General features: G+C 46.2%; 2 protein-coding genes across 2 annotated transcripts; both read left to right on the top strand.

Moving 5' to 3' along the window:
- The first annotated feature begins 49 nt into the window (after window positions 1–49).
- LOC141028533 (cytochrome P450 709B3-like) lies at window positions 50–2,246 on the top strand. Its single transcript, XM_073506097.1, has 2 exons — window positions 50–1,099; window positions 1,224–2,246. Exons 1-2 carry the CDS (start codon window positions 774–776, stop codon window positions 2,023–2,025), a joined length of 1,128 nt encoding a protein of 375 aa, XP_073362198.1. The 5' UTR covers window positions 50–773; the 3' UTR covers window positions 2,026–2,246.
- A 3,818-nt stretch (window positions 2,247–6,064) lies between these two features.
- On the top strand, window positions 6,065–9,485 carry LOC109784261 (cytochrome P450 CYP94D108-like). Its single transcript, XM_020342860.4, has one exon. The coding sequence runs from the start codon at window positions 6,163–6,165 to the stop codon at window positions 7,738–7,740; it is 1,578 nt and encodes a 525-aa protein (XP_020198449.2). The 5' UTR covers window positions 6,065–6,162; the 3' UTR covers window positions 7,741–9,485.
- Window positions 9,486–12,972: the final 3,487 nt, after the last annotated feature.

Below are 12,972 nucleotides of genomic sequence, written 5' to 3'. Positions count from 1 at the left end.
ATAAAACTCGATGACGTCCCATAACGTGTTCAATTGATTACTTCTCCATATCTTCGCACACTAACTATAATAAAAGGGTGTCGCTGGATATCATGTTAGTGAGTCACCATCCTGCTTAACTAATGGAAGTGTTTTATTCGCAAAAAAAAAAATTGTTAGTGAGTCACCTAAGTGACATCAGCATAAGAATTTTTGGCTGTTCCTTTTTTGTTTTCTTCTTCTTCTTTCATTTATTTTTTACTCCTTTTATTTCTTGTTTCTCAATTTTTTATTGTATTTATTATTTCCATAATATTCGTAAATGTAGTCACACGCGGATGGTGGACATGTAGATAAGCATAGGCTGCGGGTGTGCAACTGCAGTTGAAATCGGCCGGTAGACATGTAGTTGCAGACAATCAGTGGGCGTGCAATTGCAGTTGTGCGGGCTTGCAATTGTACCAGTGTGACAGTGGGCGGGCGTCTTGCGTGTATAAAAATTAAAAAAATGAAAACCCACAAAAGGAATAAAAATCAAACAAACAACAAAGCAAAAAGAATCTAAAATGGAAAAGTTATCTATGAAACACTGTGTAAAATCAGACGGTGGATAGGCTGCGTGAAACTTAGCTAGGTCTATCTGTGTGAGGATGTGCAAACATGTTAATAAAAGCCCTACTAAAATTTGCGAGATGCAAATTATACTAGTATATTCGTTTGCAGTATATATTGAATAATAATTTACTAACATGTTTATCCAAGGAGACCACAGCTGAAACTTAATCTATTTTCGAATGGAGGAAGTACTTCTTGGTATGGGACTTTTTTCTAACTCATTGCATGTGCCACGAGCTTTGGTTCCACAGATGTTGGCTATGACAGTGTCTGATTGTGTCGGGTTAATGCTGGCGGACTGGGAAGCAAAATTGGAGATGAATCGGGGTCCTGTAGAGATTGATATTAGTTGCCAGTTCGAGGAGGTTGCAGCCGACGTGATCTCACATGTGGCATTTGGCAGAAACCATAAAGAGGCCAAGGAAGTCTATCTGGTGCAGAAAGAGCTCCAGTTTCTTGCCTTCAACAGTATATTTAATGTTTTGAACCTCATCCCGGGCTTCAGGTACATATTCAACTTCTGCAACCTCTTATGTATACCTTGTTCTTTCTTGTAGTTTCAAATCAACAGGCACTAAAAAAATTCACAAAGCACCGTTTGATGAATTCTTTTTTATGAAACAAATCAGGTACCTTCCTACCAAAAATAACCTAAAGATGCATATGCTCGAGAAACAGGTGAGGAGCATACTCATGAACATCATAAAAAATCGGGTTAACTGCAAGGACACTGTGGGATACGGGAATGACATGCTTGGGATAATCCTGAATGCATGCGCGCCAGAGCACGTGCAAAACCCCCTCATGAGCATGGAGGAGATCATAGAAGAGTGCAAGACTTTTTACTTAGCTGGACATGAGACCACCGCGCAGCTGCTCACCTGGACTATGTTCTTGTTAAGCACACACTCAGAGTGGCAAGAGAAGCTCAGGGAGGAGGTGGTGAGAGAATGTGGCAAGGATATCCCTACAGATGACAAGCTCAACAATATGAAGCTGGTCAACATGTTCATTCTAGAAACTCTCAGGCTATACGGCCCGGTCACAAACATCCAGAGGAAAACAGGCTCCAATCTTGAGCTCGGCGGCATCAAGGTACCGGAAGGCACAATTCTATCAACACCGATCAAGACGATACACCGTGACAAGGAACTTTGGGGCAAGGACGCTGAAGAGTTCAAGCCACAGAGATTCGAGAACGGGGTGGGCAGGGCTGCGAAGCACCCATATGCATTTCTACCTTTCTCTATAGGGCCAAGGGCTTGCATTGGGCAGAACTTTACAATGATCGAGGCGAAGGTTGTGTTCGCGATGATCCTGCAGAGGTTCTCAGTCTCGCTTTCCCCCAACTATGTCCATGCACCGATGGATGTATTCACGATACGGCCCAGATACGGTCTGCAAGTCGTCATCAACAGCTTGCAGATCTAGATTTGTGCTTTTATTGGGAAAATGTGTTGCTACCTAACATGGAATGTAGCACGGAACATGCAACTCAATCCATGATTGGCTATTAATAATTCAATTATTTCATCATCTTCAATGTACTACAGCCTCCCCATTACACTTCAATAAAGTTGCTACTTAATGCATAGAAAATGATGGATTATGCACGTGGGTAGGTTTCAATATACAATCTTCATTGTTTTGGAAAAAAAACTGGCTATTCCTCCCCCCCCCTCTCTCTATCTCTCTCTCTCACTCTCTCTCTCTCTCTCTCTCTCTCTCTCTCTATATATATATATATATATATATATAGACACACACTAGCAAAATTGACCGTGCGTTGCAACGGGTTTCAATATGTCGCCATGTCACCATCGTGACATACATCAGGCACTCCCAATGCATTTTTTCTTATCACGCTATACGAAATAGTACTTCCTCCTATTACACTTATTTTGGATCGAAGAGAGTAATAAATGTTTAGAGACAACATCCCAATGCATTGTACCTTAAGTTTTGTGCTAAGAGAGTTCTCATTGAATTTCTTTGGGGACCCTACATGCATTTTAACACTATGGTCTATTTGTGTCATGAAGTAACACGATATGTTTCATACACATGGTTGAATGCAAAAAAAATTGACAGTGTTCATACATAACTTGTTTTTGTTCAAACCTGTTGCGTATATAACAATAAGAAATTTCTTCTTTGACTAAAAATAACATCATGGGTCGTGTATTCTGCCTTGGTCCGATTAGAGTCGTTCTATGAACTATCACACGTACTACATTTTAACATAATCTCGGTAGAACGTAGGCATGCCTATGTGTTTGACATAATGGAAGGACCATGGTCTCATCTACGTTGCATGAGAGCAACGACAAAAACTTGAGGCATATCATGCATGAAGTCTGAAATCTGTGCCACATCCATGATTATGGCACACGTTGGACGTGACCTTTGTGTGCTCGCCGGGGACACGACCCTCATGATAGCATCTGCACAGAAGCTCTAGGAAACGCAAGAGCAGGTCCACCGCTACCGTGCATTGTCCGCCACAGCACTGGCCTGACTACCGGACGCAGCATCCGCCATGGTGACCAACGTTGCTCCTCTAGTGCCTCTTCCTTGACCCCACTCTTCTCGCCTCCGTCAACCATCCGTCATGGGATTGGTTGCATAAGAGGCGGAAGGTGCGGGGTAGAATAGGAAAACGCCCAGAGAAAAGGGGATGCAGAGCAATACGGAATAAACAAAAAATATTTAGACCTGCAGCGCCTAATCGCCAGTGCGTCACTGTCCTCTCCAGTGCCTCTTCCTCGACCCTGCACTTCTCGTCTCCATCGCCCAGCCGCGGCTACTTCTCATCACGCTGCCGGACATGGCGTACACAATGGATGATATGCAGGCATGCCTACGTATGCAGAAGTCGTAGTAGCCGATACGTGATTGATGTGCAAATCTCCTTCCGTGCCTTATCTCTCTGTCGCACTCGTGTGCAACCCTTTTCCTTCCTTATCTCTTTGCCAAGTGTAGTCCTTCCTTAAGAGAGTTTAATTAACCCTAATACGGAGGCCTAAGGCCCAGTAGGAAAGTGATTTGTTGGCCCGAGTTCGGGTTTGCTGGGTGGGTTAACCGGCTGGTGGTGTTCGTATGGGATAGGGCCGTTCGTACCGTTTGGGCAACTAAGCTAGGTAGATCTACTTTCAAATCTCAGCCGTCAATCTTTATGTTTAACACAAAATCAACGGATATAGAGAGGTGACGTATGGAGAACTATGAAAGCCTCCATCCTTTATTATTAGAAATAAAATATAGATATAGATATTGATTTAAGTAATTTATTTTTCTTTCCTTTTTTCAACGCATGTCTATAATTTCATTTTTTAATCTACCGATCGTGTATTTCTAGGACTCTACCCACGATTCACTCGTTAATTTATTTATTTTCTTTCCTTGTTTCACTTGTTAATATGCGCCATATTTAATATCTAAAGGTTTAATTTATGTGTTTTCTAGTAATTAACGTGGAGACTTCATTGGTGCATCCAATTTTAGTACAAGATTGTACCACCTCCGTCCTAGTTTATTGGTCCCTTTGTAATTTGTGCCAATTTTTTTACAAATATTTAACTAACAAAATATTAATGCATGTCAACAAAAATTATATCGTTAGACTCGTATTTGAACATAGTTTTCATTGATCTAATTTTTTGATGCACAAACATTTTATGGTCAAAATTTGGCACAAAAAATAATAAGGACCAATAAACCAGGACGGGGGTAGTACTGAAGTTTTGAGACACAAATTTTGGGACCAAGAAGTATACGTTATGATATAAGATATAAGATGTTTTTTCATTTCTTTTAGAAAATTAGGCAGCGTCTTTTTATAGATCTGGACCATTAAATATAAAATCTATTGGCCAAGTTAATCTTGTGGATGTGGATTAACGCAAGAGCTCGTATAGTATATATTTTTCACCATGTATGCTCAGGTTTGTATTTTTTTGGAAAGGGGAATATATGAACAGTACGTGTTTTCGTTTCTTTTAAGGAGGATATACTCCCGGCCTCTGCATCTCGATGATGCATATGCAGCCATTTTATTAATTATTCCTAAAGACCTTATAAAGTAATACATCAGTATGCCTGAAGCAACCATCTTTGCAACACACCAGTCGCTACTCCTATCCCCTTGATGAAGGGGTGCCAAATGTCCGAGACTAATATCACAAAGACATCGCACCAAATCCTAGCATATAAAGCCGGATGCCCCAACCAAGCCACAATGATCGGGACTGGGTCACACACCGGTCTGGCGCACTCTCAGAGGCCGCCGCCACCGCCAGCCTCTGATCCATTTCCAGAGTACGTATTGACACACCAACCTTGCGAGGCCTGTCGTCAACGCCACTGTGGTGTCAGACAACGCCACCATCCCGCGCGTGTCCAGCCACACACGCCCATCGCTAAAACTCCGCAGCGCCATGCCGCCGTGATCCGCCATCGGCCTCGCAGTAGATGTAACACCCTCCTCTTCTTGTCACCTCCAACCATCACTTGGTCCAAAATGATGCCCCCAGGAGGGAAAGCGATACTGAGAATGCCATCATCGTCCGATCCGGGAGACCCAGATCTAGGGTTTTCTCCGGAGCATCCCGAGCCTGATGACGCAAACTGCAACGACGATGTGTCAACAAGGAAACGACATCAAAGAGGCCTCCATCGTCCACCATGACTGTAGTTAGCGCGATTTTCATCGGCAGTTGCACCACCGCGTGTGTGCAGCTGGCGTCGCTGGTCCCCTCAACCAGAGCAAACTCCAAAACGATGCCCTGAAGAGAGATTACGATGCAAAAGCACCGCCATCGCTTGATCCCAAGGAGATCTAGGGTTTCCCCCGGAGTTACCCGCGCTGTGAAAGACCATACAAGGATGGTATCCCGCAGATCCGCCTAGCTGCCGACGTGCCGTGCCCGCCACCGCGCCGACTGCGACCCGGATTCCAAGCCCACACCTGAGCCCAGATCTAGCTGCGCCGCCGCCGATCCGGTCATGCCGCCGCCGCCGATCCGGTCACGCCGCCGCCGTCCCTGGCGACCACGACGACCCAGACCTTGAAGCCGCATGCCGTGGAGGTATGGGATCGCCGGAGCGCCGCCTCCCCCCGCTGTGACGCCCGGTCACACGCCACGCTCCGGCCCGGGGGTGCCGGCCTGCGCCAGCCCCTCACGAGCAGGAGGGCCTCGAGTCCCCGCCGCCGCCGGCGACGGCAAGGCTTCGCCTGGCCGCGTCCTCTGGTGGCGGCGAGGGAGGAGGAGGAGGAGAGGGGAAGGCAAGCCGACGGGATCTTGGGGCCCCCCGGCCTCCGCAAGGTGGCGACTCTGGAGGGGGAGGGTGATGGCGTTTTCGTGTGCTTACTTTTATAATCTACTGCGATAAAACGGAGATAAAATGCAATTAAGCCAAAGGGATCAAGCAAATACTTGTATCACACAGGGAAAAGTCGTTGTGCAGTGCTGTCGCCGGAAGTGAAGGCTTCCCGGTGGCCAACGTGGTGACTTTGGCTAGCGCGACTCCGCTAGAAACGCCGCTTTTGCCTTTAAATTAGCCGCATGCATGCACCACTCGATCGCGCACCAACGAACTAGGCAAGAACAATTACTCACCATGGAACTCTCCTCGACCTCATCCCTTCCCCTTCTCCTCCTCCTCCTTCCTCTCCTAGTCGTACCTCTTCTTTACTTGTATCTGCGGCGGCAGGAGCCCATGAAGCAGCCTTGTGCCCATGGACTCAAGGTCTACCCAATCCTAGGCACACTGCCGCACTTGCTCAAGAACCAAGACCGCTTCCTCGAGTGGTACACCGGCGTGATGCAGAGCAGCCCTACCCATACCCTGGTGTTCAAGGTGTCGGGTCTCGCCGGCGAAGCCATCACGGCCGACCCGGCAAACGTGGAGCACATACTCAGGGCTAACTTTGGGAATTACCCCAAGGGCGAGCTTACGGTGTCCATGTTCGAGGACTTTCTTGGCCACGGCATCTTCAACTCCGATGGGGAGCAGTGGCTGTGGCAGCGCAAGGCCGCTAGCTACGAGTTCAACAAGCGCTCCCTTAGGAACTTCGTCGTCGATGTCGTCCGTTTCGAGGTTGTTGACCGGCTGGTGCCGCTGCTGGAGCGCGCGGCGCGCGACGCGCAGACCCTCGACCTGCAGGACGTGTTGGAGCGCTTTGCGTTCGACAACATCTGCCGCGTGGCCTTCGGCCAGGACCCAGCCTGCCTCGCCGTCGCCGAGGAGGGCATGGCCGCGCACCAGAGCGCGGCGGAGTTCATGGCCGCGTTCACCGTCGCGCAGGACACCATCGTCGCCCGGGTCTTGTCCCCTACCAAGTGGATGTGGCGGGTCAAGAGGCTGCTCGACATGGAGCCGGAGAGACGGATGCGCTCCGCGCTCGCCAACATCCACCGCTACTCCGAGCAGATCGTCCGTGACCGCAGGGAGGCTGGGCGGGCGCGCAGAGACGACTTGCTGTCCCGCTTCGCCGCAGCTGGCGAGCACAGCGATGAGAGCCTCCGCGACGTGGTCACCAACTTCATCCTCGCCGGCCGCGACACTACCTCGTCGGCGCTGACCTGGTTCTTCTGGTTACTGTCCACGCGGCCCGACGTGGAAGCCAAGATCATGCGCGAGATCCGCGCTTCAGGCCAGGGCACGGCGAATTTCAGCTTGGACGAGCTGCGCCAAATGCACTACCTCCACGCGGCCATCACCGAGTCGATGCGGCTGTACCCGCCGGTGGCTGCCGACGTGCACAGCTGCAAGGAGGACGATGTCCTTCCGGACGGCACGTTCATCGCTAAAGGGTGGCTGATGACATACTGCGCCTTCGCGATGGCTCGGCTGGAGAGCATCTGGGGCGAGGACTGCGAGGAGTTCCGGCCGGAGAGGTGGCTTGACGGGGAGGGCGTGTTCCGGCCGGCGAGCCCGTTCAAGTACCCAGTCTTCCACGCGGGGCCGAGGATGTGCCTCGGAAAAGAGATGGCCTACATACAGATGAAGTACATCGTGGCGTGCGTGTTGGAGAGGTTCAGCCTCCGGTACGTCGCCGGCAAGGGGCATCCGAAGCTCGTAATGTCAATGACGCTGCGGATGAGAGGCGGCTTGCCAATGCAGGTGAAGAACAAGGGAGGCTAGCTAGCTCGACTGCTAGCTTGGAATAGTCTGTTTTCATTGCAAATCACAGTTGCTCTCTACTCCAGTTTCTAGCGCTCTTGTATCGTACTACTTGTAATAATGTATATCACTATTATGCTTCCTTTATAATGTATTGTACTGGAGGCTACTCCATTTAAAATTTTACTATGCTTCTAATAATGTATATCATTACTCGCGTGGACTATTTATATTTACATCAATGGAAATAAGATTATTGCATTGATACTTACTGCTTTTTTTTTGCGAATCTACTGCTTTTTGCTAGGATGATAATTTGTTTCTAATTTTTTTTTGTGAATCTATGCTATAAAATATGTATATATACGCCCGTATGTAGTCTTTATTGAAATCTCTAAAACGTCTTATATTTGAAAACGGAGGGAGTAAAAAAGTATCCTACGACCGAGCTGGCCCCTAGACACCGGATTCCCATTTCAAAAGCCTCCCGTGCATGTAAATTTTACCCGCAAATATTGAGTTCTGAACTTTTTTGGGGGTACATATTGTAGAAGGAATAGAGAAGGAGATTGACGTAATGCGGTGGATTATATTGTTGTATTGCTTGAGCCTCGTCGACATGTATATAGGAGTACATGATCAACTTGAAGAACAAGACAAGTTAGAACAAATCTTAATATATCCTATACTTTCTAATAATCACAATACTCAACATCCCCCGCAGTCACAAAGGTAGCGACGCAGACGGTGAGACTGGAGAAGAATCCTCAGGTAAGCTGACGAACACCATCCCCCCTCCCCCCAGTCGTAACGATCGATGCATCTCAGAAGATGTGGCTAGAGTGAAAACCGATGAGATTACTCAAGCAAGTGGGCCCTTTGTGCCGATGTCAATGTAGCCGAGAGCGTAGGATGGTGTATCCATGTTCGAGGTAGCCATGCGAGGGATGACACGGTCGATGTTGAGTTAGTTGCCATGGCGCCGCGGGCTCAAGGATGCGTCGTGTTATTCATGGGAGCAGTGGTGTCGAGGTAGTGGTGCGCCGGGAAGAAGACAGTGTTGATGAGTCGTCACGCCAGGTTTGTCAAGGCCGGGGACACGTCGTGGACGAAGGCACGCGTCGTTGTTGCCAGCATCGGCATCCGTAGATGGAGGAAGTCGATGTTGACGAGGTGCCACACCCGGCTTACCAGGCCCAAGGACACGACATGGACGAAGGCACACGTCGGTGTTGCCAGCACTGGGCATGCCTAGATGAGGACCCGCACGAGTTGTACGCCATTGTAACACCCCTATGTAAGGAGCTACAGTGATCATCATCATAAAGCTAAGCTACTTTGATTAACTAGTCTTGGTCATCGTTCATTCATATCTCATTTCAAATTCCACTTCAAATCAAATTCAAATTTTAAGAGAAATTAAGAATTTCACAAATAAGAAACTAAAAAGTTCATGCAATGGCAAATAATCATTGAATAATTTTCATGGTGAAACCAACATTTTATAAAGTAATTAAATACCCTAAAACAATTAAAACAGGGGTCAAAAATATTTTAATTGCTTTTACAATTATAAGAATTCCAAACTAATTTAAAAGCCTCCCAAACTTTTTGTGGCATTGTCCAAAATTGCACTTTAAATAATGGGCCAAGTTCCTATTTTTACTAAGCCTATTTGCTAGTTAAAATAATTACAAAACTGAATTAAATTAAAGAAAACAGAAAAATAAAAAGAAAAAGAAAAGTGGCACAGCGCCGGCCCAGCCGCGCAGTGCCGACTCAGCCCACCGACCGGATCGGCTTCAACCTAGCTACAGTGGCTGACCGAGGGCGCGCGCACCGCTCGTCCCCGTCGGACCACCTCACCGGCTCCGCCGTGGGAGGATATGGCCGCCACCCCCACGACCCCTCAGACTCCTTTCCTCCCACTCACTTTCCCCTGGCCGCGATCCCCCTCTCCCTCTCGCTCCCTGCGTCGAACTGGAGAAGCGCCTGACGTGGCCATCGCCGACGCCCCGTCGATCACACGGCCACCTTCGCCCCTGCGCCTCGCCGTCATGCCATAAAGCTCTGCCGTAGTCCGCTACGCCACCTGCTACATCGAGCTGGAGCCGAGGACCCCTGCAACGCCGCCCCCGACCTCTTCTTCCTCCTCGTGCAAGCCGCCATCGTCGTCGCTTCGCCACCTCGATCCTCCCTCGAGCCCACGTTTCCACCTCTGTAGGCTCCCGGTGAGCTTCCGCTCGAATCCCCTCCGTCTCCCCCTTCCACACCGTAGCTCGCCTCGCCTCCATGGCCGCACCCACCGCTGTGGTAGAGCTTGCCATGGTGGCCACTGCTGCCACTGCTCATGTCCGAGCACGGCTTCGTGCTCAGCTTCTCCCTAGCAACCCAAAGATACGTCTCCAACGTATCTATAATTTTTGATTGTTCCATGCTATTATAATATACATCTTGGATGTTTTATTTGCATTATTATCCTATTTTATATCATTTTTTGGGACTAACCTATTAACCTAGTGCCCAGTGCCAGTTGTTATTTTTTCCTTGTTTTTGTCTTTTATGGAAAATCAATACCAAACGGAGTCCAAACGGAACAAAACTTTTTGACGATTTTTCTTCGACCAGAAGACACTATGAAGCTTCGGGAGGAGGCGAGAAGGGCCACGGGTGAGCCACAAGCTCACCAGGCGCGCCCTAGAGGGCGCCCTATGAGCTCGTTGCCCCCCGTGGCTCCTCCAACCCTAATCTCAGCTCCATAAATACCCAAATATTCCCCGTATACCAGAGGGCACACCAAAAATAGTTCGCCGCCGCAAGATTCTGTCCTCGTAAGATCCCATCTTGGGGCCTTTTTCGGTACTCTGCCGCAGGGGGATTCGATGACGGAAGGCTTCAACATCAACCTTGTTGCCCTTCCGATGATGTGTGAGTAGTTTACCACAGACCTACTGGTCCATAACTAGTAGCTAGATGGCTTCTTCTCTCTCTTTGATCTTCAATACAATGTTCTCCTAGATGTTCTTGGAGATATATTCGATGTAATCTTCTTTTGCGGTGCATTTCTTGAGATCCGATGAATTGTGGATTTATGATCAGATTATCTATGAATATTATTTGAGTCTTCTTTAAACTCTTTTATGCATGATTAAGATAGCTTTGTATTTCTCTCCGATCTATTGATTTGGGTTGGCCAACTAGATTGATTTTTCTTGCAATGGGAGAGGTGCTTTGTTTTGGGTTCAATCTTGCGGTGTCCTCACCCATTGACAGAAGGGGTAGTGAGACACGTATTTGTATTGTTGCCATTAAGGATAAAAAGATGGGCTTTATTTCATATTCATTGGATCTATCTCTCTGCATCATGTCATCTTGCATAAGGCCTTACTCCATTCTTGTTAACTTAATACAATAGATGCATGCTGGATAGCGGTCGATGTGTGGAGTAATAGTAATAGATTCAGGCAGGAGTCGGTATACTTGTCATGGACGTGATGCCTATATTCATGATCATTGCCTTAGATATCATCATAAACTTGCGCTTTTCTATCAATTGCGCAACAGTAATTTGTTTACCCACCGTATGCGTTCTTTCAACACAGAAGCTTCTAGTGAAATATGGCCCCGGGTCTATTTGTATCATACTATTTTCAGATCTATAAAACCAAAAATCCGAAAGTACCTTGCTACAATTTATTTACCTTTACTTTATTTTGCACTTTTATTTATCTTTTATTCCTATCTCTATTAGATCTCATCCTTGCAAGTAACAGTGAAGGGATTGACATCCCCTTTATCGCGTTGGGTGCAAGTATTTGTTTGTTTGTGTAGGTGCAATCATTGGTGACTTGTGTATTCCTCCTACTGGAATGATAACTTGGTTCTTAACTGAGGAAAATATTTATCTCTACTTTGCTGCATCACCCTTTCCTCTTCATGGGAAAAACCAACGCAAGCTCAAGAAGTAGCAAGAAGAATTTCTGACGCCGTTGCCAGGGAGGATCTACATCAAGCCTACCAAGTACCTATCATAAACTCTCATCTCATGCACTTACATTATTCGCCATTTGCCCCTCGTTTCCAACTCCCCCACTTCTAAAATGTTTCAGAAAAACACAAAAAATATTTGCCTTTTTATTCGCCTTCTTTCCGTTTGCCCTTATGTTTTACTTTGTTTTGTTTGCTTGTTCGCTTGGTATAATTGCATGTTTATTGGAAATCGAAAACTAAAAGTTTATGGATCCTCATACACTTGCTAATCTTTATGAAGATTGCTAGTGATTTGAGTGCACTAGATTATCTTTATGAAGATTGCTTGAGATTAGTGAATCTAAAAATTGTGATGAAGTGCTAAAAGAGGAAATTTGTGAAGTGATTCACGATAGCTCCTTGAATGAAAAGCATGAATTGTGATGAACTAAATGTGAAGTGCAATGGTGTTATTATAAATTCAGTTAATGTCGATTGTGCTAATAATATGCAAAGCCCCAAGCTTGGGGATGCAATTATACGTCCACTACTTATTGCAATTATCATGATTGGGGAGATTCTTCTTATGATCTTAAAATTTTATTTAAACCTCATGATGAATATGTTTGCGATAATATGGAAAGTGGGTTTGGAAGAGTGTCAACTCTAGGTAATAATGGTCCCACTACTGTGGAGAATGATAAATGTTATGAACTAGTATCAAATTTATTTGATGATAATCCCACCATTGGAGCGGTTATGACTTTATTTGATGAGAATCCCACCATATTGGAAGAGTGTCAACTTTGCATGCATGTGGATCATGTAGAGAATATGTTATGTGATAGCTATATTGTTGAATTTGAATATGATCCTACATGTAAGTATTATGAGACTAGAAAATATGGTTGTAGAAATTTTCATGTTACTAAATCACCTCTCTTTGCGTTGAAATTATTAATGCTTCCTTCTTCCTATTTTCATATGCTAGAAACTGCTTGTCTTGATAAAAAAATTCCCAATAAAATGCCTATGCATAGGAAGTATGTTAGACTTAAACTTGCTTTTTCACATGCTATTTGATGCTCTCTTTGTGCTTCAATTCTTGTCTTCCATGTGAGCATCATCAAAATTATCAATGCCTAGCTAAAAGGCTTTAAAGAAAAGCGCTTGTTGGGAGAATATGCAATTATACTTATGTATGATTGTGTTTTAGTGTTTTAGTTAGTGTTTGAGCCAAGTAAGACCTTTGGGATGAATTGGGTGACAGTTGCTTTGATTTTG

Source organism: Aegilops tauschii, unplaced genomic scaffold (assembly GCF_002575655.3).
Source record: "Aegilops tauschii subsp. strangulata cultivar AL8/78 unplaced genomic scaffold, Aet v6.0 ptg000227l_obj, whole genome shotgun sequence".
Taxonomy (NCBI): Eukaryota; Viridiplantae; Streptophyta; class Magnoliopsida; order Poales; family Poaceae; genus Aegilops; species Aegilops tauschii.
Note: the sequence above shows the minus strand (reverse complement) of the source record. Positions and strands in the feature narration are given on the sequence as shown.

Coding starts and splice junctions, on each gene's coding strand:
- LOC141028533 (XM_073506097.1), top strand. CDS start 774: ATGGAGGAAGTACTTCTTGGTATGGGACTTTTTTCTAACTCATTGCAT. Junction 1,100..1,223: donor AACCTCATCCCGGGCTTCAG/GTACATATTCAA, acceptor GAAACAAATCAG/GTACCTTCCTACCAAAAATA.
- LOC109784261 (XM_020342860.4), top strand. CDS start 6,163: ATGCACCACTCGATCGCGCACCAACGAACTAGGCAAGAACAATTACTC.